Below are 27,482 nucleotides of genomic sequence, written 5' to 3' on the forward strand. Positions count from 1 at the left end.
AAAGTAAAAATAACAGTGACTGTTGATCCAGGGAACATCCGATTGCCTCATGGAATCAGGAAAGAATTTTTTTTTCCCCTGTTGAAGCAAATTGTTCCAGGGTTTTTTTTTTTGTCTTATAGGGTTTTATATCTGGGATATGTTTATTTCCCTAGTGGTTGAACTTGATGGACTAACTTTGTAACATCACTTTTGATGATTTTATTTTTAAACTAGGTGGCAATGTCTTGGACAGAGAAGATAGTTGTGGGGGAGCAGCTTGGGGTTTAGGAGGGAGTTTACTGTTGAAAAGAGGCTGCGTGCCTTGGAAGCTTGAGAGGATATGACCGTGGAGATTTACTTTCCCAAATTATCTTGGGGACTGTTGTCAATTTGTCAAAAAGTATAAAGATATCATAGAGGATATGGATCTAGTGTCAACTGGCAAATATCAAACATAAGATTTATCATACAGTAGTTCTCAAAAATTTCCATTTGCCTCCTTTCCATGTTGGTGGAATGCAGGATTCTAATTTTCACAAAGATACACACACACACCTGTTTTATTTATTTTGCTTTTTGTGTTTTACCATACTTTACAGAAGCACAGTAAGAGTCATTTTATCTATTGGGATATGGCAGGAAAGATCCTAAATGGGCAGGTTAATTCTTATCTTTCAGCTGGCCTAGGATCATTGAAGGGTAACACTAGTGTGTGCATTGCCTTTTAATAGTGTTTAATGGTGTTTTTCTTAACATGGCTTGCAATTTATTGTACTTGCTGTAAATTCATTAACAGACATACAAATAATTGCTATTGTCATCACAGCTACTGCTCCTAACATGCACCACATGTACAAGAATAACTATGAGCTATAATTATAAAAGAGGGAATCAGACATTCCCTCAAACATTCCCAATGGGAATCTTTCAAGTCCATGTGTTTGAATAGCAATAACTTATTCTCATGAAGGAATGTTTGAGGGAATGTCAGATTTCCTGTTTTATAAACTGAGCCCTATGTGTTATATTCATATGCATTTAATGCAAACTGTGCAGATGAATTTAAGAAAAAAAAAATAATAATTATACGTACATAAGCATGCTTATGCAAATTTAGCGATAATGTAGAAAATAATTTTTAAGGCCAGTATGTACAACCATAGAATGCTCTAAAATGACCTGAAATCTCTACTTGGATAAGGAAAAGTCTTGCCTGGTTTCTTGTTAATATAAGCCTAAAATTCATAAAAATAATCCTTTTTTTTCCCTTACATTCAGAATCCAAAGGGCATGGAGGGATTATCTACAGCGCCAGGATTCTTTGAATACACAGTGTATGGACAAACGCAGTCCATCCCCATCGTCTTTGTCTTCAGATAAAATGAGCAGTTCTATTAGTATGAACACCTTCTCGGATGGCAGCACCCCTGTAAGTACAGATCAGTTGTATCCACACTGGTATTCAGTTACTTTTCTCTGCAGCAAGATGGGATGAGATGCTGTGTTGTAGAGTTACCACGAGGGGGCACTTCAGTATATCAGTATACAATGTATAAATTTTAAACTTGCCCAGGCTCCTACACATCCATACATGAACATTGTTATACATTTAGCTTTATGATCATTTAGAATGGTTAAATGAAGGCATTTAAAAGCAACACAATTTTTCCATGCACTGTTTTCCACAATAAAAATAGAGAAATAATTAAACAAGCATACAGCTTCATTTAAGTACACAAAAGCTAACATTACCTTTGTATTAGGCTCCTGGGACATTTAGCAATGTATTTTTTACATTAAAACTTACATGTGACCGGCAGATGGTAAATAGATTCAGGGATGTTACTGGTCTAGCTGACAAATGTTCATAAAAGAACAGAAACAAAGAAATATCATTATTGTTTTTACAGGAAATATAGGAATCTTATTTAGATGGCTGGTTCTTTGGGTTATAGTACTGTTATATTGCTTGCTTGTCTTTCAGCACACACATGGTATATAAAATAAGGTGTAACAAATCTGCTACAAATAAAAACCAAGAGGTCTGTTTACCATCCAGATTTCTTTTATGCATGTGATTTATTGCAGCTGTCTATGATTATTTATTATACTGTATATATTCTCTTCACATGACCCAACTGGTACCATAAACCAAGTCCAAAAAAGCTTATAGTGTGATTTGGCATTGCAAGAATTTTCTATATTGTTGTATGTTCAGTGAAGGCTTTGTGGATTATTACAGATATTTTATGTTCCAGTTGTTCAGTAAGCAGACTGATGGACTTTTTCATGCTGATTTTAATAGGAATATGAAATGAAATGTTCAGAAATTCAGTGCGCAATGTTTTTAGCAAAGTGGATGTAAATTGCATGTCTTTAATAACAATAACAGGACTAATAGCTTTTTCAGTGGTGTGTATAGGAAGGGTAAGGGAGCAAATGTCAGTTATTTTACAGTGTTATTTTACTGTGTTCTTTCTGCTGTATCCTTCAATATTATTATGTATAACACAAGTACTGATTTAAGGGGCATTTTGGATTTGATTAAAAATTTACAATAGCAAGGTGCACCCAGTGTCAGGGTTTATAATATTTTGGGGTTCTGTTTTCTGCTGTAATAATTTTCTGCATAATTTACCACAAAAAGGATCTTTTCTTATCCGTCAGAAGATCTACTAATAGAAGCTATTAGCCAAGCATGAGCTGATTTGCATAATCTTCCTCATTTCCTCGAAAATATATAATGAACAAAAATTTTAAATTAGTATTGCAGTTACCTTTCAAAGTAACTTTAGGTAACTTTTATATTATTATACACTGGCTGTTACATGTTTGTGTTACTGTTTTAAATATTTGGATTTGTAGAATATGGGAAGTACATGAAGTTTGGAATAAACTTCCATTGTGAGAAAGAACAGTTCAGCATATCCTCAATGTGAAACATAAATATCAAGTAGGTAGAAGATTAGGATGCACAAATTCACTTTAAAAATGTCATTGCTGAAATCCCAGTAAGTATATCTGTAAATAAAAGTCACTTTTTTTAACTTTCTGATTCACTTCACTGGATAATATACAGTAACCTTAAAAAAATAAATCAATTTATTTAAAAGACATAAAACATTCAACAACAATGCACACTATACATTACATGCTTTTAGGTAAATCTTACATCTTTACATTAATAACCTTGTGGCAACAGTTTGGAGAACAGCTTTTTTACTTTCAGCATTGCTGTGTTTCTGTACACAACTCCACGAAGACATAGTTGATGGGTTTGATTGTGAGCTAGGTTTTCTAGTCCAGCGGTCGCCAACTGGTGGTCTGCGGTTCTGTCCGTTGCGCCCGAGTGCTGTCAGGAGAAGGTCCCTGCTGGGAGGGAGCACCGGGCAGAGCCACGGACCATGTCCCCCGGACGAATCGCAGGCTCAGGAAAGTGGGCAGGGTATGTCTCTGGACACAACCCCCCTACTCTCCAATTGCAGGCTCAGACCTGCGTAGGGAGAGTGGGTGCGTTCTGGCATCATGACGTCACTATTGGGGAAGTTTCTTCTTCTTTGAGTGACACCCGACTCTCAGCACATGCGCATTTCGGGGCTGGTAAATTTAGTGGTCCGAAAAGATTTGAAACCATTGTTCTAGTCCATTATCAATACCTGAGATTATTTGACTAAATGGGCACACATTCCCACTCTCCAAAATCTTGTTGCAACTTTGCCAGAACAGTACATGCTACTACAGTTTCAAAAGAAGTAACTCTATATTAAAGCTCATGGTTTTGGAAGGGATGTCCAACATGCTCATAGTGGTCTACTGGTCAGGTGTCCACAATCTTTTGGCTATGTATATTTGCCCACCTTGTACCTAAATAACCAAATATTTTACACAGAAACCAGGGAATTTGATCTCTAATTCATGTTTATCTACCTTATAGGGATATTAAAGTTTAGAACCACTGCCAAGTTTTTACTGTTCTAATTGTCCTGGTGACCACACTCACTAGGACAGAAATAGGGGGAAACTGATGTTACTGGAATAGGCAAAGAAGCAAAGTTTTCCAAAAACTGCATGGTGGGCATAGCCTTTGGGCTACTCCCCTCAGTCTCAGGATTGATCTCTGATCGAAGCATAGAAAACTTCCATCCACCTTGCTTCTCTCAGATCCTTAGGTGGTGGAGGCCTCATTCTGGCCCCAATGCAGCCAATCAAGTCCTTTCCCCTAGCTGCCTGCTACCCAAACCTATTGGCAGGGAAGGTAGTTACTGTGACAGCCAAGAGTTTCCACTGAAAGGATCAAGCTATGATTTGGGATGAGAACCATATTGGTTGCAGGGCTTGGGGTACCATCTGATGCTTCCCAATGTACCCCTGGAAGTTCATGGACCCCAATTGGAGAAACACTGTTATTATACATTGAATTGTCAGCTCTATTCCTGTAAAAAGGTATCAAAGAGAAAAAGATCATAGCCATTTTGTAATATGTTGTCACATACAGAATTAAGCTATCCCGACCATAAAATCTGCAGAACATATTAAACATTCTAGGTTTCTAAAAACCACCTGACCTTTGCTGTAATGGTTTGTTATGCAGTTATTGAAGTGTATTTCTATCTATTGATGTCTGCACTAAAAGGCTATCACCAAACAATTTAATGAGTAAACTGCAGACCTTTGCTGCCACTTGTCCTTCTCTAAACAGGAGGGCAGCAAATCAAAATTAATCTTCCTCACAATACGGCCAACATATCAAGCAGGGTCATGCCATGTGAAACATTAAGTAAAAGATAGGAAGGCTCAACTAAGGGCCTTTTCATTGAGCTCTATATCTGAAAGAATACAGTGGCTATCTAGGAGTTTACTGGAGTACTATGATAAATAAAATAAAAACTGAATGTGGAAGAGAAGCGTGGAAGACCTCTCTGCCCTGATCATTTTATATGACAGGCAATTTACTAGCCTATTTATAATGACTGAGTAGGAGGATGTAACCCCTTCAGCCATTATTCATTAATATGGTATTGTATACGTTTTTGATGGATGACTTCTGCTGCTCCTTGTCTTTTTCAATAAAGGAGAAATCATGAAAAGAATTGCTAATGGATTGATCAGGGATTACTTTAGGAGGTAGAGCTGTGTCTTTGCATGAAGTGCTAATAAAATGGGTTTCTTAAGCATTTCTTGGTGTCACTAATTTTTACATTAGCATTGCTTGTATAGTAATTGTGTTGTGTACTTTGCTAATGCACTATGCTGTATGCAGGTAAAAAGAAATACAAACATTCCACTGCATACTAGCTAACCATTCATATTTAAAGACATAAAGTGGACCCAAACTCTAGTATGCAACTTGGCCTTATGTGTATCAAGTCCAAGTTCTCTTCAAGTAGCTGCGTTGTTGCCTTCAAAAATGAGGTTTCGTACCTTATTTGGGGACATCTTCTTTCTGGCACCACTCCAAGAGTCTCTCATCCCTGTGGCAGTCCCCTAAAGACTGCTAGTGTTGCTGCCAGAATGTGTCATTTGGTGGGCATGGCCTACAGTTGCTGGTGGAACTTGGTTTTGAGTTGTCTGTCACTTGGTAGGAGCAGGGGTGTAGTGGGGTGGGCACGGATTCCCACTCTTTTTTTACAAAGAAGTCTTTGGTGGTCCGCGGCTCTAGCCAGTCTGCCCTCCAGCCAGTTATGGTAGTTCAGCAATGGCAAACACTTTGAAATCCTGGCTTCTTCTTAACCTCCACAGTTGTGGCATTGGTATACTTTCAGCTTTATGAAAAACAATGGTATTTTTTGTCACATACTAATTTTTAGCCACTGGGTTGATTTGTATAAACAGGCTATTACCAAACATTTTATTAAGTAAACTGCAGACCTCTGCTGCCACCTGTCCCTCTGCATTCCTTTGCAGAACTTGTTAAATGGGAGACTGCATGTTAAAACATATAAGGCTTATTTTATGTCACCTATTTACCAAGATGGATACTCCCATGATTGCTTACAATTTAAACAATGACTGTTTAATTATATTAACTGAAAACTGTATGTTAAAACCATCAGTAGATTGTATCAGTAGACACGGGCAGTTTAATTTCAATGCAAATTTTTGTAATAATCAGGTTCAGTCAAATACCCTTCTCTCTGCCTAAACCAAACAGGGTGTGTGATATATTTGCTGCTAGCCCATTGTATGCTACATATTTCCATTATGGTATACTATGGTAATGATTATGTGTTACCTCTTAGTGTCTTTGCACTCAAGCATATAAAAAAATGTTTTTCTCCCCTGTTCACTTGTCTATATTCAATGTCCTGTTCAATCCTTTATGGTTCAGTGGTGTGTTTCCCAATTGGGTCTAAGCTAATAGTTCTTCTTCTATCCTCTTTCCCCGTTCCCTCACATCCCCTTTTTCCTCTTCTCCTCTTGAATGTATTTTGTTGGGTGTTTTCTTTCTACTTTATATTTTTCTTTCTATGATCATCATGGGAGACTGTGGGGCCCTCCATGCAAGCATTTGTGTCCCCTGAGTATGGCACTTTTAGAGGATAGTGAAGGATAGTGAGGACAGCTTTAGAGGATAGTGAACTACAGTTTTCTTCTGTAGCTTTGTTATAACCTACCATTCACTTTACTGTTTCCCCCCCTTTTTCCACTCTCTTCCCTTACTTTTCTTTCTTTAGAGGTCCACAGGATCTTTGAGGTTTATTTTAGTCAGGACTCTCTCACCTTTCTTGAAGGAACCTTTACTGACTTCAGGGATGACCTCCTTAAACTGGGAGAAGACATCAACACAGTTGTAAATCTTCTAGTGGACCCATTCATCTTGTCTATCATTTGCCTGCCACAAATGGTTTATGGAATTGACTGCATCTTCACCACTTGATCAATGTGTAGAGGATTTATCAGCCTTCTGCTTGGGACTACATTTATTTTACCTCCTCCCACCACAACTATACTTGCATTAGTTGCTTTGTAATTCCCCACTACTACCTGACAGCTGTCTTGAGTATGGAGATTGGAAATATTACTCTCCATGATAATGCCCCTGTTTTCCTTACCTTGTCTTTCAATAAAACTCCCTCCCCGATCTTGGCAATGTTGCCTTATTGTTGCCTTACCTTTTCTTCAGAACCTTACTTTCTCAACCCAAATTGAAGATGATCTCAGAACTTATTTTGATCTTAATGCTTTCCCATCTATGCCCCGATTTACACTTTGGCACACAAGGCAGCATTAAGAAGCATATTTCTCAAACAGGGTTCCCACCATTGGGCTTCAACAAATTTTGGACCTTTCAGGTCAGATTGCTTGCCTGGAACTGGATCATAGGAGCTTGTGTACTCCTGATAAAACAGCTCAGCTAGCCCAGCTCTAAGAGACACTCCACTTTGCTTATCTAAGGCTAAAGATTTGTTTGTTAAGTGTATGTGTTCAATGAGTATGGTAATCAATACATTACATTGATTCTGAATACCTCTGAACCTTTTCTCCATTTAATCTGGTCCAACTCTCATTTTTCTGGTGTTTGACCCCGTAAATACCATTTAGATCTTCACAAAGTCTGACTTTAGCTGATCACAAAGTAGTGGCTTTTACTGGTGACATTTTATTTTCTTACTTCTCTGGAAATGTTTTACTTAATATGAATATATTGCAAAGGGTCCTGCCTGCCACCCATTTCTTACTGTTATATACTTTAAAGCTGGGATAATGGAGACTTTCTTTTTGTGTTCTTAACTGAATGTGAGCATTATTTGTGTATTCAGTTTCGTCTACAACAGCAACAAAAATGTCTATCCCTCTTTTTTTGTTCTTCCACCTGGAATGATGATCAGGAATCAGGCAACAACATTTTAACTAGTCAGTATTGGACTTCAAATGTTCTTCATTCCACACCCTACAGACTGTTGCTGGTGACGTGCTAGGATCTTTCCTAGGACCAGGTCTATGCCAATAATCAGCATCTAACTGATTATAAGGTTCACAGGGATCCAGCCGTCTTCTTTCTTCACCATAATCTTCTGAATTTCATTATTTACAGAGGGGCTACTCTGATTCATTTGGTTAATCCTGCTTAGGATTCTATACCTGTGTTTTGTTGCAGTTTGTCCCTCCTACTGTAATACTTTGTTTTATAGACAAATGGAAAAATCTCACCAGTTTGCTTAAAGGACCAAAATACATTTTTTATAGCTCGTGGTTTAACTACACCAAGCTACTATTTGCTGATTTTGTCTCTCTCAAAAAAAATCTGATGTCCTCCTCATCCTCCACAGAAAGGGAATCCTTTTTCCACTAGTCCCCCTCCTCCTTTTTTCTTTTCTCTTTCTTCTTTTTCCCCTACCTGCCTTTCACCTGCTTTTCTTTCTATATAGTTTTTGCTTTCTTTGTTCCCTACTGCATTGTCCATATCGGATTCCCCCCAAAAATTAATGCTACATGCATGAGGGCTTTTACCTTTTGCCCCATGGTATACTTCCCCACATGACGGTCTTAACTTCATTATAGTGGCCCTGTTCATATTTGTTTATCTTTCTGGTATTCCCTGCCCAAGTTAATAAAATATTTCTCAAAGTTATTGTTGTCTTATTAAAGAACTATAAATAATATTTGTTATGGAATGTACAGGTTTCGATTGCTTCCTTGCATCTTTATTGTAACAACATTTTAGGCTATCTACACGTCAGATAATTCTCGTCGCTTCAAGATTAGTATTGAAGAGAATATGACGAGTGTGTACAGTGCTCCTCCCAAGTTGTTCATGTATCCGTCCTTGGGGATCCTTGAATGACCAACAATCATAATCCAAGTGAAGGGGAAAGAGCGCAGCATGGTTCTCCTCAATCCTGTTTATTATTATTAATAATAATAATAATAATAATAATCCCCTCTCCATAGAGCAGAAGGGAACTGTTTGTACGGCGCTCGTTCATGCATCTTTCAGTCTTTTGTGGTTGGAAAGGATCGTGAAAAATCCTTTCCAATGACAAAATTCTAACGTGTGTACATAGCTTTTTTGTTCTAGATAATTAAATATTCAAGAAACAAACTCACTCGCTTATAGGGAGGCTCAGGAGGGTCATGCCTTCAGCTACTTTTGTATCTGCTTTGGAAATATATTTCACATGTATCCTTTAAATTAAGCAAGTCCTGATTGTGTTTTTCTTTTCGTTATAAGATACATTTAAATTGTCTAACCTATTGACAGGTTTCATAAATATATATATATATATATATATATATATACCTTTATTCATGAAGCGAAGCTTCCTATAAACACAATACCCACGTATAAAGTGTGCCTGCAAAAGAAAAAAAAAAACAGAATTATGTATAGTACAAAAATGCAAACAAAAAATTGTTATAGAAAAGTCATTACTGGGGTTTTGGGAAAGCTGATGGATTCCAGTCATTTCAGAGAGTGGTGAAGCAGCAGACAGTGTGTAGTTGGATATTGCTGTGCTGCTGCCATAATGATCCATTGGCTCTGTGAATTTCAAATACATATCTTAGCTCCACTATCCTATTTCTCCCACAAGAATTCCACTCTCTGCTCTTCATATGCTTGTACACACAACAGTAACAAATAAATCTGGCTCTCTGACCATTACTGTGTCAAACATCACTAAATCTCCAACTATAAAACACTCCGTGCAAAAATAACATTACCATGTAACATAAACTGGCAGATAAATTGGGCTTCTACAAATAACTGCTGTGACTCATGTCTTTATGTACAGGGTTAAGTCAAACACCTTGTGTGCCAGCCAGCTAATGTTTAATGGCAATGATCATGCCTACGTGACCATGTAGAAAATTCAGCAAATACTTTGGCTAGTTCAGCAAGGAGAACCAGTTATTCATTCTGGAATGCTTTGGAGATCTAAGAGGCCGGTTCCAACATTGTGGTAATAAAACAGTATGATTCAATGAATGACAGTACAAATGATGAATTGTCTGAAAGGGTTGAAATTCAAGATATCAGTAACTAATGCCCCTACTCTATCTACAACTTGTGTAAACATAATATTTATTCATTATGGGTGGATACAAAATTGTGGGGTAAGGTTGAAAATACCATAGAAAAATGCATGGCATGTACTGAACAAGGGTGAGCATTGACAAATAGAAAATTACTAACACTTTACTGAGTATTTGAAAAGGTAGCCACTGTGGGTCGCTGCATAATCTCTCAATAATTTAAAGACTTGATATATATCCTGATGTGTAAAGTGCCAAAGCCAGCAGTTTTATGATAAGGAAAAAGACAAATTACCCCAGTTTTATGAATCTGCCACTTTGGGCAATATATCTAAAAACCGTTAAACTGTCCTGTCTATATCACCACATGTGTTGCAGCATATCTAAATACCCCTGCAGGGCACTATTCTTACAGTCACAAAGAACTTGGGCACAACAGATGTGTCCAGCTTCTGGAAGCTGCAGTAATGAATGGCAGAGCTGACTGGCATCTACTTGCCCACCAAGCATTTATATTAAAATATCCCCTGTTGGTTTCATTTTCATCAGTTGGGTGATGATAAAGATGGATGGAGGAATGTGAACACAAGCGTGCATAAAGGCAGCCAGGATCAAAGGGAGCAGCAGTTGCCTTTAAACTTATTACAGCAATGCCTAATTAACTTTTTCATATATTTGACAAAATGCTGGAGCATTTTACTACATGGTATAGCATACATCTCCAGTGCCATATTTCCAAATTTGCCATGTTACAGAAAATCATAAAAGCACACATCAGTGCTTTAAACCATATTTCCAGACAAAGACAAATGCCCTTCCCACACCTTTCTGTTACCGTGTCTAACTGACCACAGGTCTGAAAGAAAAATGTACTCCCCCCAAAAAAAAGCAGCAACATCATACTCTGGTCCCTGAGTCTTCTGGTGCCTTTCCTTTTTACAGAACAAGGGTTTTTTGTTGGGTGTCCATATCACTGCTTGTGGTTAGTGAACACTTCCTGTTGGCTATACTGTGGAAAGACTTAAAAGGCGTGTCGTCATTGCCTGTGGCATGTCACAGACTGAGTTGGTAGCTGGTGGTTGTGGCCATTGTAGCATCCTGGTCCTCATGCTAAAATGGTGCTGGCAATGGATGGATTAGGGTCATTATGTACCTGCCATAGTAGCCAAAATTCATGCCCAACAGCAGGGCTATACTTTGCAAAATACATAAAACTGTCTTGAACCACAGCACCAGAGGTCCTGCTTTATACTGGTGGCAATAAACAATTTCGTTGCTTTAAAGTGACTTCGGGAAAAAGCAAGGTGCACCAAAACATAATATCTAACAACAAGCTGAGAAATCGAAGTGGACACTACCTCATTGTTAAAGGATGCCTCTAAGCAACACTTAGTGCCAAAGGACACTTAATGCCAAGGTGAAACTTGATTACTGTTGTTGTGTTCCAGGTTGGTTTTCTGTACCTTGCAACTGATAGCCCTGCCACCGTCCATGGAAGTTGAGCATATTGATTGCCCTTCCTGGCATTTCTACACCTCTTTGTGAGTGTAATATTGTTTTTACTCATAAATAACTGTAAATGTTTTATTGTTCCAGCTCCAGTGACATTTTCTATGTTGTTTTAGATACAACAGTGATTGTACAGCTCCCAGTTTTAAAACATGTTTGCAAAATAAATGCATGGGAATGTTGTAGAAAAGATAAAAAGATACAAAGAAAGATACTTGGCTAAATGTTGGTTTGTTTTATGTAATGCTTTACAGTTTTGTGGATGCAGGTCATGCATTTATTTTTTTATTTTTCACTTCATGGACCCTTTTTTTTTTTAGCCTTACTATGTAACTATATTAACACGATTTTCTAAATCCAGGTTAAAAGAAACTATTTATTAAGTGATTATGTATGTAGGATTAAACTATTACAGGCAGCCTGGCTTTGCTGGCTGTATTTTTAGAAGTACTGAAACTCAATGAAAGGAGTATAGTAGGTATCCAGGAGAAAATTAATGTTGGCAGTACAGGTTTTACAGATAGTACAGAGACATGAAAACCTGAAATCCAACAGACAAGAACAGTTTAAGAACAGTTAAGGAGATTTGTGCAGACTTGGGATAAACTGGGTTGCAGGTGGGGGAACTAAGCTACTGTTGACACTGGTTGGCACACTGTCACCAAGAAAAAAAGTCAGGAGTGTCCTGCACTGCATTGCAGTCACAGTTTCCAACCATCAAACAAAGGCCATGCATATTTTTCCCACCCACTTATAAAGGAATTAACACCAACTTTTGTCATGGCACACTTAATGTACACTTTGATGTCCTATTTCTTTTCTCAAAATTATGTTAGTTATGAATTCAAGATCAGATTTATATTTTACCCTAACTAGTTCTGCAGCACTTCTGCAAAATGAGTTTCAAATCTTCTCTACCAGCACTATCCTCCATTGATTTACTTTTGTTTCTCCCCGACAACCATTGGGACTTGGTGGACAGAAGCTCAACAGTAAAACCCAAATTTACCCCAGAGGAAAAAGTCCTCATTTAGGAATGTAGGCAAGTATTCCTGGTACTGCTGGTATTGGGGTGACAAAGCAACTTGCTGGGGGGCAGACTTTGAGTTTTTTCAGTAAAACACATTAAGAGTTGTAACCCTTGGAATGCTAATAACAATATTGTTTTCCTGACTACAGCAACTTCAATTGAATTGAATTGAAATCAATTGGCTTTTCTAGGTTCTGGTAAATCGTACACCATTACTATTAATTGTGCTGCCCTTATTACACTTATTCATTTTATTACACAGTGTTTATTTAGTGCTGACATATACCTCTTTACACTGGCATATTGCATTTTACAAAGTCCATAGACATGTCCCTACCATGGTCGTATGGCTTTAATACAATGTAAGGTCAATTTTGGTAAGCCAATTAACCTAACTGCATGTTTTTGGAATGTGGGAGGAAACCAGAGTACCCAGAGGAAACCCACACAGACATGGAGAGAACCTGCAAACTCCATGCAGATAGTGTCCTGGCTGAGATTCACGCCTGGGTCCTAGGGCTGCAAAAGCAGGAATGCTACCCTTTGAGCCACCATGCTGCTCCACATTTAGGATTAGAACATTCAAATACTTCTCATACTGCACTGAGCTTAATGTTGACATAGTATAGACAAATGGTATTTGTAGGAAAATGAAATTATCAAAAACATTTTGCCTTTATAAGCAGGGGGCGAAGACCCTTGCAGGTTTCTTGCACACATGTCACATGCTTTCCGACTCTCTGAATTATGTGTACATTAGTTATGGATAACCTTTGTCTTAACATTTTTCAAAGACCTGAAATCAGAGTGTGGTCTGTCACTCCCTGTAAAATGATCTGAGGAAGGCTTGTAAATTGTTAGGCTTTGTTATTCCCTGAAGCAGACCTAAAGCCTATTCAGAGAGCTGCACGTAGTGACAGAATGCAGCTTTATTTTATGGTACCCCTGCAGGAGCTGCTCTATTCTACAAAATATTTAAATAGATCAAAGACATTTTATGGTTTTTGTTCTTGCTTTACACTCGTTTAGAATTTTATTATTACAAATATCCTGTTGTTTTTTGATAACATTCTCAGTTTTGTAAATCTCCCAATAGATAAGCAGATGTAAAAGAAATTTGACAGTGAGGATTATATTGTTTTGACAGAGAAGACATTCGTAGGCTGGAAATGTGGTTGGTTAGGGGCCCATTTATCCACCCCTCCCTTTCAGAAGCCTCATTCACAGCTGCTTCCTCTTTCCCCTGTACAAGGATTGAAATAAGGGGAGAGAAAGCAAGCAGAATTGAAACCTATCAAACTCAACTGGGAGCCCAGTGAGGAATCCTAGCAGTGCATTGGACTGAGTCCTGCCTGCTGCTTCCCTGGCAAATGGAAAACGCCATAGGCCAGCTACACTGAAAACAAATTGGCAGATAATTCCTGGTCCATGGTCAGCCAAGTGAGCAACATGCTTCTGAAGATTTTCTATGAGTGAAATGATGGAGCTCGGCATGCTATTAGCATTTTCTTTGTCATACCTATACAGGGAAATGGCACAGCTAAATGGCAGCAAAGACTAAATAAATAGGCTGGAAATTGCTCTCATCGTTGAAGACATTTATAGGCAAGTCAGGCATGTGGGATTTATTCCCATCCAGTGGGGCCCCATTCAATGTTACACTTGGTAGCGTAGGTGTGTTATATAGTAGAGAATTGCAGGAAAATTAAAAGATGTTTGATATAGTTCATCACACAGCAGAGAACTGTAAATAAATTATTCAATTTCTGTGTAATGTTTGTTTGTATTTAAAAAAATCCATTTGTCTATTCAGTTTTTATCTTTGCTATCTATTTTTTGCAATATGCATTTGTCATCCTCCTCCATTAACTAGATGTGGCTCTCCAGATAGTGAATTTAAAAAAGAACTTCTCTCACTGAAGTACATGTGCAATTATGTGTTTGTGTATTTACAATTCACTGGAATTGAATAGATGCATAATAATTTGATTGCCAGATGTATAATAATAATAATCACTTTCTTTATTAATGTGATTCATGCACAGATGTAAGCTCCCACGATGACCTGTAGATTCATTCAGACCTATTTGAAGTTCCTATATAAATCACAAAGATGTTTTCTTGAATGTGTATTTTGTTTTTGTGAATTTTTGTATTATATGTAAGTCCTAAACTGGGTCAATGGTCTTGATTTATTAAAGCTCTCCAAGGCTGGAGAGGATACACTTTCATCACTGAAGCTGGGTCATCCAGCAAACCTAGAATGCATCTGATCCAGGATTCAGAACATTACTAGCAAATAGCAAAAATCTTTTAGGAAATCCATCGCACACCACCCCACACAGTAAAAAAAAGTTTGTGATCTGATATATGCCAGGTACAAATATGTCAAGCGGTTTGAAATGCTTATTGGCAAAGAGCTACAACCTTGATCTATCTGTTACTGAATGTTAAAAATGAATTTGACCAGATATTTTATATCTGCCACTTGTGTGCCATGTCTTCAAATGGGGGGCTAAGTTTCCAGGCAACACGTAAAATTGTTGGAGGTTTCAATTACATGCTAAGTATAAGTAAGATGGTGCACACATAGTTATTCATGTTGAATTAATGTTGAATTAAATTCAGCTGTAGTGGCTAAAAGCAAACTTGCAACCTGTTTTCCAACACAGAAAACTGGTTCCTTACCAATAATATTAGTTTATTGGTATAATGAGAAACCACATTTCACTATAGTGGGGCAAAAGAGTTGAGGGGGACCAAACCAAAAAAAATGACCACAGATAATATAAATGCTTTTTGAATTATAGAGCAAACCAGGTATCAACAAGTATTGTTCAAGGTATTGTTCAAGGACACAAAGGTTTTCTTTTATTTTAACTGCTGGTAGGGAGTAACAGATTATATACACCCCAAATAATTTTATACAATTCTATTAGATAGATAGATAGATAGATAGATAGATAGATAGATAGATAGATAGATAAATAGCATGTTTCATACATTCAAACAACAAATTTGCAAACTTGTTATAGAATGGTTTTTGGTCGTTCTGAAAATAATCACAAATTACCAAATTTTAAGGGCTTGGAACAATATCTATACTGGATAATCTCCCTGATAACTCCATATTAGGTCTATAATACCTCCTAAATGCCGAGTATATCTTTCCTTTGACTGTTTTAGAAGGAAGGTTCTAATTTTTAACAAAATGGCAACTGGTATGTCCAATCAACACAATTTGCATTTGGGTGAACTGCACTGAAGTAAAATTGTTTTTGATCACTTTTGTGTCCTAAATTAATAATTTCATTCTTGTCATGTATCGACACAAAAAATTAATAAATGATTTTTTTAAATTCAATATCATTTGTATTGCAATCTGTATGAATACACAATCTATATTCTGCACAAAAGCACTGAAATTGGTAGAGAGAATGGCAATATTTTTAGTGTTATTGTTTGCTTGTTGCTTGTCAGGTAAATGTAGAACATGCAGCGCTACATAATATGTTGGCACTATACAAATCCTGTTTATTAATAATAGTAATAATAATAATATTAAAAGTACATGCATTCATTACACAAATGGGTAATGTTGACCTGTGTAAGCAAGGGCTGCTTGTAGCTATAAAAGAGAAAATAACTGAAAGATACTAACATTATGATTTAGACTAGGTCCTTGGACAATAGAAAACTCCCAGATAGTATTTTTATTTGTTTGGTGTTCAATTGAAACTTCTCAAATCCATTCCATTTTAACAATAGGGCTCACTTTTAGTCTTATTCATTCTTCCGGATAGAATGTACATTGTAGTAGAATACAACGGACTTAAACCATTAAAACAACAACATCTGACAGATTTTTGCTCAGCTTGAGATGTTACATGAATCCATGTTGTATAGATTATGACTTTTCTTAAAGGATTTAGTTCCCTATAAGATGTGTCTGTTCTTTAAATTTTGGAAAATGAAAAACTGCCTTTCAAACTAATATAATCACACAGTCGTTTTCTAGCTAGCTAACCTGTATTTAAGTTTTGTATAACATTATTGCTTTTGTTCGACAAATGTAGCCATGATAAAACCCAGATCTCTTTCAGTGGTATTTAAAATTCTAGACTTGTTTCAGGCAGTCACAGACGGTAGTTTATTTTAACGAATTCAGCATCTTCCTCATGGGACTTTAATGGGCAGACTGCATAAAATTATAACCCAATAAAAATAACCTCTTCTATTCTGTATCAGACATCCTGGACAGAAGTTCAATAGATTAGTTGTCTTCTTTAAACCAGGTGTATAGCAGGAGGATTTCCATGTAATCTCTTTGTATATCTCTGTCTTTGTTTAGGTATTTTTCTTCAGTCTAGTTATTATGAATGTGTTATACATTTATTTTACTCACATTATTGCTGCTTTGTCTCCAAAGTTCCAAAGACAATGCATCATTGATCTTTCCTGATGTCTTGCCAGGTAATAGCCAGGGCTTGTGGTTTATCATATAAGGAAGGGGGTTTGCCTTGCTGGGGCATTTTAAATTCATGGATGGACTGGAAATATTTACCAATGTATAAAAAAGTGTTGCTGCTTGTAATATTTCAGCATCTGCTTTGATAAAAGTATACTGCACTTATCTGCAAATCTAAATCAAACCTGGAAATTTGCTCAGGCCACTTTGTTCAGTAATTGTTTAGTCATCAGACATTACTTTAGTAAAGTCATATTGTACCAAGGTACCTCACTGCTTAAAATCATCTTCTTGCAGCTACTGAGCCTTGTAATAAGCTTAGATATTTTCAAATTTCGTTAATTTTATTCAAAATACTATATTTCTAAAAAAATGCTTTAGGACTTTGTGACATGAGACTGCTGGCTAACTCAGAAGCTTATGCATTTTCTTGAATATGGCTGAATTGGATTATATAAAACTTGGATGGATTTTCTCACTTGCATTGACTGAGCACGGTTGCACTATTCATAGTATGATATAAGGTAGCACATATCTAGAGTAGGCACACAGTTCAGTTGTAGAACGAGGTTAAACTATGATGGATGAACCTAGGAGAATGAGCAAATCTGGAATGAATCTGGTCCAGGATTGAAAACGTTTGCTAAATAAAAGCAAAACATTTTAGGAAATCCATTACAGGGTTTCCTAAGAAGTCTACCTTCTCTAACTTCACAATGAATCTTCATTTCAATGTTTTTATAGAGTCAAAATTTCCTGTAGGCCACTCCTTTAACCTCCCTTTTGGTTAGGCCAAGAGTCTTATTGATGGATCAATAGGGAAGTTAGAAGTGGAGGGGTCAGGCTTGACCCTTCAATAATAGCTGAGATTTGTGCATAACTACCTATATTTTTTAAATGCTATTGCTAAAATAACCTCTGCCATTTTTTATTTAATTTAAATTGCCTAGGACTGTTTGTACAAGTTTGCTTTAATATTAAAAAATCCCTGCATAGGTCCCACCACTCAGACACTATGCCACCAAACAGAATTCAGATGCAGGTACAGGAGTGTGAAAAACCAATACAGATTTTGTTATTAAAGTAAACTTGAACTTGATGTATCCTTATCATTATTCAAACACTACCCTTGAACCCCTAACCATAATCTTAACGCTTTATCCCTAAAGTGGATCTCTTTGTTTGTAAGCTCTTTTGGGCAGGGTCCTCCTCCTCCATTGTTTGTATCGGTTTGTCATTTGCAACCCCAATTTTATATATAGTGCTATATAATGTGTGGTTGCTCTTTAAATACAACAACAAGTTACCTTTCGCAATTAAAAAATTGCAACCAGGTAGGTCCTGATTTGCAGAAGGGACTGACAATGTCCAATCTGCAATAAAATACCCTTACCTGCCTGATCACAATGTTTAATTCTATTCACCTGTCCTCACTCTAGCATGGGTGCAATCATTTTAACTAGATCTTGGAGTCAGCCATTCGGCCACCTTTATAGGCCAGGGTGATGTAACTCTATGAACTACAGTTCCACTTTAACTAAACCCCAAACATCAGTCCGTAAATATAACTATTCTATACCCATACCCATATCCAGTACCCATAATTCAATTTACTAAATATTTCTCTGCCAAATACACCAATGCTAAAGTGTGAAATACATTTTGGCATGAACATACAGCAGACAAGAAATCTGCAGCAAAACACCTTGCTGGAATTGTAACTCATCCGCTCTGTGGGGGCTGTCCTTATTGCAGTTAAGCATGTCCCCATCCAAACCTCTAACAACTTCCAATTCTTATGATGCCAAGCTAAATAAATTCCATCATATCTATGGTTTTAGCTACACTTTTCGCACAGTAGATGCCAGTTTGCTGAATATTTATTTTAAACACAAACTAAATATTATCCCTAGTGTGCGTCACCTCCTGCTGTGATTTTTACTTACAACTACTTGTTGTTGTTTTATTTTTTTAATCGGTCCTCTATTTGTGAGCCTTTTGACAAATTCAATGTTGTACATTTGCATTTCATAAAAGCTTTAAAATATGTATCTTATTGAAAGGGATTAGCATAAGCTCATTCAGCATTATATGTTCTGTCGAATATGCCAAGAAGAGAACCAGAGCTGCTGCATTTCCATCTGGCTGCTTTTTTTTCCTGCTCTCTAAATTTGCATAAATGTTTCAGCAATAAAGTAAAATTATGAAGCATAAGCCCTTTAGAATATGTCCCAAATTGATAACTCTCTCCAAGTATAATAAGCAAGGGAAGAGTAAGGCTGCTGCTTGCTAACAATAAAGCCTTTTGCATTGCTTACATCTCGTGTTTTTAAATTGGCAATATATAAGTTGCTGATCATTTTAAGGTTTTTTCTTCCCCAATGTGATTTTAGGTTTGCTTTCTTTAAGCAGTAAGTTTGTGGACAATTTAGTGCATCTAATCATGTTTTATATTGTGAGGGAGGATTGCATTTTATGGCAAGCAACTGCAAGACGGATGTCGGATGCTTATAAAAGATGTCCTTGTATACTGTGTGTTACTGCAGTAGAATTGCTGTGGGATTTGGCATGCTCTTGTTCAGGAAGATGGCTTCTAAACATCCACCAACAGGATTTAAGTCTTAATAGGTGTGGGTGATGTGTAACTTGGGAAAAATCTTTTCTAAAACGGAGTCCAAAGGACAGCTTTTATTAGTATGTGTGACCATTTTCCCATTACTCACCAGGCCCAGACGATTCTGATCATTGGAGAAAGGGCTGTAATAGCAGGTATAACAATTTCCTCCCAGCTAGATTATTGCAATGGGCTTTTTAGTGCCTTGCTGAAAATTAGTCCTGCGATTGCCCCAGCCAGAGAACTGTGCTGCTTGTGCTTGTAATCAGGAACTGTTCAATGCACAGATTTCACTGATTCTTTATAAGGCTATTTATGGTTTCTGTTGCTGTCTTGCAGTCAGAAATCAAATTCTCGTAATCTTATTTTGGGATATGCCTTGGAAATAATAAGTCATACAGTCAACAAATAAATTCCTCTTTTGTCACAAGTAATGAAAACACAACTAAAGCATTTATCTACTGTGACTTTGCTCCAGTGTTTAGACAATGTTGTGGTTTTTAGGCTTATGTATTGTAGTGACAAATGTATATTTTATAAGGACAATGGTGATCACCAAAAAATTAAAAAATTAAATAATATGTGGAGCTAAATTATACAGAAAAAGGAAACGAAATGCAACTATAGTAAGGTAAAAATTTTAATTAATCTCCAAATTGGCGTGTCTAATCATTTCTATTCATTTGATTACCAACTCAAGGTTGTTATATATATATTTTATATATATATGTATATAATTACAATTGGAAATTTGTGTTTCACTGGGTAGATTTCTCTTCACTTCTTGCACTGAAGATGAAACAGGAATTGAGAAGAAATCTCTACCAAGTCAGGAATTCCAATCTTAGTTGCCACCAAAACTTTCCCCTCATTGTTCTATACAAACCTTTTTCAACAAATAACAGCACACTACTGCCAAAACTTTTGGTCCTTTTGCAAAGTAAATTAGAAGGTGGTCCTGGAAAAAATATCTGACAATTGTCTTTCTGTTGCTTGTAATATGAATAGAAAAAGCAAGAGACACAACACTAGATCACTGAGATAAATAAGTAGAATGGAGTGGTGTATGTCTTGATAAAAAAAAGTTGACTGATTTCCAAGGACACTTAAGCTACGTACACACTTCCAATTATTATCGTTGGAAAACCAACGACGAACGATCCTGCACGATATCTACGAACGATCGTATAGCACCGATCCTGCACATAGAGATAACGACACGATCGTTCGTAGATATTGTATACACAATAGATACGATCGTTTGAGCGATAGAGGAACTATGTGCACGACAGGAAAGTGAACGAACGTTCGTTCATTACGCATGCTTAGACCATGGACAATCAACGAACGATCGTACACACGAACGATGTTCAACGATCGTCGTCCAATCTGATCCGCCGGTCCGGTCGTTCGTTTCCAACGACTTTCCTCGTTCGTCGGCGTCGTTGGTTACTTTTTTTACGAACGATTTTTGCCCAATCGATCGTTCGTCGTTCGTTCGTCGTTCGTTTTGAACGATAAAAATTGGAAGTGTGTACGCACCTTTAAAGTGGAGCTAAATGCAAACTTAATAATTACAACCAGGCAAATCGTTGATTGGAAATGGGACAGACTCTTCTGCAAAATAATAAATTCATAATCAGAGTTGTTAAAATATACTCACCTGTCTATGTTCCATGGACGCCACCATTGTCTTCCTCTTCTGTTCTGGGATATCTAGCCTTCATCCAATCTTTTTCTAATAATATTCTTGATTGGCTGAGTCGGGATAGCATGTTGGAGTTTATTCAGTCGATACCCGGTATATCCCAGAATCACAGGCTGAGCTGTGCATACGCGGGGCAAGCCGATCAGCTATAAGACTTATTTTAATGACTTTATAACAGGGGTTTCTTAAACTTTTAATTTCCGGACCCAATTAGGAAAACTATTACTGCTCTGGGTTTTGGTACTATTACCATTCATGGATTCAAGTCTAACTGGGACAGGACATTGAAAAGCTTACATAATATTCTCAATCTTCTTATTTTTATACTTATTTTTTTTAATTATCAATAATAAAACAGATAAAATTCACCTGAGGACAGGTTTCTATTTTTTGGCCCTTCATTTTGATGTTGTTTCACTTGAAAATACTGTTGTAGGGAACAGAAAAATTTACTGAAAATAATGCAATTTTTTGCCATTTTGTGAAATGTATTTGCTGGCTTTACAATTTAATTGTCAACATGGCATTATTACCTAAATTTCTGTGGGGTCAGGGTGCACTATGGAGACATGACCAAAGAGAAAAACAGAAAGCTTTCCTTTAAACCTTTTCCTTTAAAGCCTCTCACCATAGTATTGTTACTGGAATTACTGGGGAATCGGTGTGACTGGCGGGAAAAAAGTATATATTTTTCAAAGTTAAAGTATGATAAAAGTGTATGGGTATGGTAACCAATTATTGAACTGATTTATTGAAAAATCATATGCTTTTAATATTTGGGGTTACTTGGGGAAAGAACATTTCCAAAAGCTTCTCCAGAAATTTTCATAATACTGTATTTAGCATTCAACTTAAAAAGTCAGCAGGTTTCAGATTCATGGGAAAACAATATGCTTTTTGATTTTTAACTTGAGGAATGTTCCCACATGCCCCCCATCACCCACAGCAATTTTTGTGTAAGACCGTTTAGGAGCTTTGCAATTTTCAATGTTGCAACTTAATTACTGTTACTTAATGTTGGACTTACTAGAATTACTGTGTTAAACAATAGCCTGGCAAATGTTGTATATAAAGAACTAAGATTGTAGACATTCTTCAACATTGTACCAGGAGTATATATGGTCAATGCAGACCAGTTGCTTGTCAGGAGAAAAAATAGGAAAAAGCATGGATCTGTTGTCCCATCTCACAAAAAGATTTTACATTGAACAGTCCTGCAATTTATGTTGACAACATCTCTTAGAGGTGCAGTTAAACAATGTGAATGTCCGGGGAAAAATTCTAATTTTCAATTTTGACTGGCTGTGGCATACAATATGCATACAATTTACATGTGATGCATGAAGGAGGCTTCTTTCCAGGACACAACTGGCAAAATTAAAAACATAGACCTATAGACATCTCCAATGAATGGAGAGTGGTTGATATCTGTCCATAGGAGGAATCTAAGAGAGAGCTACCTTTGCTGTCATAACTCCCCTGTGCTGAGCCGTATAAGGTGGAAAAATGGAGTATTCATTTCTTACTTCAAGGTACTTTTGTCCAGTTATTGCACCATAACCACCATTTTTTACTTTCATGACCCTAACATAGGTCTGCTTTAATGAAAGATGTAAATACATTCATGTAACATTTATTCCCAAAGGAAAATCCATACTTTTATAAAGTAAATTCAGTTTAACTACACCATCCATGCCTTAATGTTTATATGATCCTTATTCTAAAGCAAGTAAATATCTGCAGTTGATTCTTGCCATTGTTTCACACCAATTGCCTATAATGTCTCTTGTCATAATTACAGAGATTAGGAGCACTTTTCTTAGAAAATTGAGGTTTGGAATTTTTATATATGATTTTTATATCGATAAATAGAATGACTAGGGTGCTTTTAAAACGTCAAAAAAGTACCATTTAGGAGAATTGCTATTTGAAGAGAATTATCCTCTGTGGGTAATTATCAATTTACTCACCAAATAGCACCTTGGGGATAGATAAGAGAATCTAGAATTATGTTCTTTATTCTAGGATATGGTAGTTTTATAACCTTGGGAACACTTAATCTTCTTCATAATAATTGAAATGAGCCCATGTGAAGGTTTGTATAAATGGCTTCCTCACAACACTCTTATACACCTGGAATTGGTGGGCTGGGAAAATAAGAAAGTATTTTCTGTGAGGAAGGAGATAGCATATGGCAAAGAGTTTAAATCTGTCTTTACAGACATGTGATTCTTTATTAAGAATATGTAGATTCTCACTACATTTATGATAAAGCAGGCATGTTTGTAGGCATATATGTAAGACCAGTTATCTTCCTGACTTTAAAGATTTTAAATCTTTATTTGGGAAATAAAATCCAGAATTAAAATTCATTATTTCCACTAACAATGATTGTGACACCACAATTAGGCTAAAGTTGCTTCTGCTGTCTGGTAGACTTCTTCCAAGTTGAAAATATAAAATCATAAAAATTGAATAAAGTATATCTAAAGTTAAAACGCTTTTTTTTCTGGATAAAGTTGGGAATGTTTAAAACCTCAGGTAGATGTTGCTGTCCTAAAGATACAATAAGAAGTAAAATAAGTAAAAGATGTCCCAGAGTACAAGAGACTTCATTGCTCCTCTCTTTGACAGCCCAAGATCCGAGCCTCTGGCTGAGCCGGACCATGGGGTCCTGGGCCACCTGGCCCAACAGACCTCATGGCAGGTAAACATCCCTACCTCTTCATTCACCCCACTTTTGCCCTTTCAGAACTGCTACCTCAATGGACACCAAATCTAGCAACTGACCATGTGAAACATGAGGACTGAGGTAAACAGCCGTCCTTGACAGTTGGTCCAACCTCCTCACTATTAGAAAATTATTTTTCCAAGTGTACAACACAGTCATTAAACTCTTAGCTTGTTTCCCTGAGTGCAGATAATGATGGGCTGCCAACCTTCTTCAGTAAGCAACCAGTAGGTGTTTCTAGGGGTCAGTAAACACTCTAGACTTTCATAATTTTAAACAACTGTTAGCAACTGCTGTACTCAAAAATCTATTTCAGTGGAGAAAATTTTCATCCATAATTTGACACCAAAAATTATCATAGTTTTGTAATCACAAGTGTGTACTAAGTATAACATCTTGCTTGAGAAATATTGAAAAGGAATAACTACATTAAAGGCAGCTAGAGAGGTCAGGGATGGATTGCTTTGAATTTCTTTTAGTGCTTGTTACCAGTACGTAGATTTACCTATTGTATCGATATAGTATATTGCCTATTTTCTTTGCATTCATGCAGTTAAATCCTTTTTTATGTGCTATTATTAGCTAAAATCATGTAGGTAAAGAGGTTTTTACATCATGTTCTTGACTATAGACATTAAACTGTGGTGACTTTGGAGAGATATTATTTTCATTGGACTTGTATTGCAGTGGGATGCATTTGGATATCTATAAGTTGAAAAAGTTTTCTAATGCATCTTGTAAGATTCTTTAGAATGTTGTATAATCTTTATCTCACAAAAAGACGCTGCAGAAAAGTGCAGGTTCATCTTCCTATCAAGACTCTCCAGGATCTGAAAAGGGATGAATCTGCCCTTGCCCTATTTGTATAAAAAATGGAGGGGGAATGGGGACTCGAGGTCCACTCGAAACGTGGACCCAGCTAATTACGGTGCACAATCTGTCATCTAATATTTCTGGAAAATTGTTTTAGAACTGAAAAAATTTAATCTCTCCACAAATAAAAGCTGACAATGGAAATGACTGTTGAATAAATGTAGGAGTAGATACAATATATGTAATATTTAATAGGGAGGCACTAATTATATTGTGCGTTGTATATGTCACTGATACACTTTGAGAAGTGTGTTGACAGTCATTGCCTTTGTTGTAGTCCTAAATGCACTGCTCAAGATATTTTCTGCAGCTATTTCTGAATTATATTATTTAATAACAGAAAATGTAGTATTTTTGTGCTATACCCTGGCTTGGAAAATAATATGACCATTCATGAAATTTAGGAGCTACAAAGATCCTGAATAACAGACTATTTATTTCCTAATAGTAAAGGCTGTCTGGACTGTAAGGTAAGCGTGGCCCTTCGGGCTTCTAGTTTTACTGGGGCTATTCAAGACATTCCCAAGCATTGAAATATTATTCGTTCATTGTGTTCTGGATTTGTGCCAGGGTATTCTTCCAGATGGATTTGCTTGGAGCAGATCTAGTAGGGGCCTCTCAGGGGAATTCATGTAGTATGCCTAAACTACTTGAATGTGCACCTTTTATTCTAAAGGATTGGCAGTTTTACATCAAGCTGCTTGCAGATTTCTAAACATTCACTCTTTAGATATAAACTATTTTTATAAATGTTCTTAGATTCCTAGAAATACTGTGTTTTAAGTTTGTTATAACTATTATTTAGGTTTAATAAATGCTTAATTTCTGTAATGCTAAGACGGGAATGTCTGAGGCATAATTAGCCTACAGCCGTTCCTACAATTCCTTCATTAAATGTGACAGTTGCTCAATAGAGTTTTTATAGTACCATTTATTTACAGGCTGTTAAAAACATGAAGTTTTAAGTACAACTGTATGATAGCTTCTTGTAGTTATCACCATAACTTTTTTCATGGCTTCCAAGGGAACAGCACAGCAGGAATACAATGAGAAGATATAAATAAATATATGTAAGTATTAGACCAACAGTACTGTTGTTGTGTTGGAAAATTTCTACTTTACTATGTAGAGCATTGTAGATAATGAAGCAATTCTACAAAGCTTCACATAAGATAGTTAATGTCCCATCATTGCTTTGTTTCATTATAATGCAGTTTAGCTGTAACATTATCCTAACAATTATTTCTTTAATAATGATGAAAGAATCCTTTCTGCTGAAAGAACTAATTACCATTATACAATGAACAGCAGGAATATAGCAGATCTCATAATACATAAAAAACAATTAAACTGTAATTACAAATAGTGTAGTTAAAAATAGATAAAACATGTATTGTTTTTTGCTAGCAAGGCTGAAAAGATAATAGGATCTCTTGTGTTCCTCTGCTATTTCTTACCTCAAGAAAGTATTGGCAAGGGTTTGTGAACTAGGAGGACAATAAGGACAACAGGGTGTGAACAGGATGGTGATTTTGACCTTAAACCTAACCTATCATGGATAAATAGGAAATGAACCTTACTGACATGTTATGTTATATGTAAGTTCACTTAAAGCAGAACCGTCACTAAAATAAAAAACAACACTTACCCTTTCGCAGAGCCCTCAGAGTCTCTTCACAGCTAGCCTTGGTTCAGTCTTGTGCTGTCCTGGATTCTGTTTTGTCACTGTACATGCCTGAGATCAGCACTTTTTTTATTGCAGGGAAAAGGCCCTTCTGCGCAGAAGGAGCCGCCCGAAGTCTCCTGGGATACATGACTTGGGTATCCCCTTAAGGTTCCTATCCAGTCCTTACCGCTGCAGCAGTAAAGATAGAAGATGAATGGCCTTTCAATTTTTTCTAAAAAAAAAAAAAATAAACAAAACACATTTTTGCTTTGTATAAAAGGATTGTCTACTCATATATAAAATTACAAAATGTGATGATAGGTCTGCTTTAAGGGGTGTTTACCTTTTCACATACTAGGGTATGGACAAGTTGGCAGGTATGCCACAGACCATGAGTAATAGAAAGGCATTAGAATAATCTCAGGACACAGTGGAAAAGTATATTTTAAAAATGCCAGCAATGCAAAGCAGTCTCTATTTTCACATATTTCTGATATATTTTGTTCTTTATCCATTTACAAATACTGCAGTATTTGTGACGCTAGAGACCCGGAGTTCATGTAGTTAGAAGAGTTCTCCATGTAACATGATCATTGGCACATACAATCTACAAACACAACATCAGCTTTGGAAGGAGATCTGCAGGTGGCATATGACTGTTCAGTGAACAGATAACATTTGTTATCCGTTCATTTGTTATCTGTGTCTAAAGCTTGGTAGCATACATAGTTTTCTATTGACTTGATAAAAAATGTAATCTATTTATTCTTCAGATTACATTTTTTAACTAATATAGAAATCCCCTGTAAATAACTGGGCCAGATATCATATATGTAGAATGGAAAATTTGTATGATGTCCACATCTGATAGTATACAAATTTATGTATACTTCCCCACACAATTTTAAATGTAAAAGCGGTACATT

General features: G+C 36.5%; 1 protein-coding gene across 1 annotated transcript in view; it reads left to right on the forward strand.

Moving 5' to 3' along the window:
* SCHIP1 (schwannomin interacting protein 1) overlaps positions 1 to 27,482 on the forward strand; it is a 166,010-nt gene that overhangs the window by 9,297 nt on the left and 129,231 nt on the right. Inside the window, exon 3 of the mRNA XM_072408037.1 lies at positions 1,261 to 1,411. Within this exon, the coding sequence (XP_072264138.1) occupies positions 1,261 to 1,411 (151 nt within the window). The remainder of the gene's footprint in view (positions 1 to 1,260; positions 1,412 to 27,482) is intronic.

Source organism: Pyxicephalus adspersus, chromosome 4, assembly GCF_032062135.1.
Source record: "Pyxicephalus adspersus chromosome 4, UCB_Pads_2.0, whole genome shotgun sequence".
Lineage (NCBI taxonomy): Eukaryota > Metazoa > Chordata > Amphibia > Anura > Pyxicephalidae > Pyxicephalus > Pyxicephalus adspersus.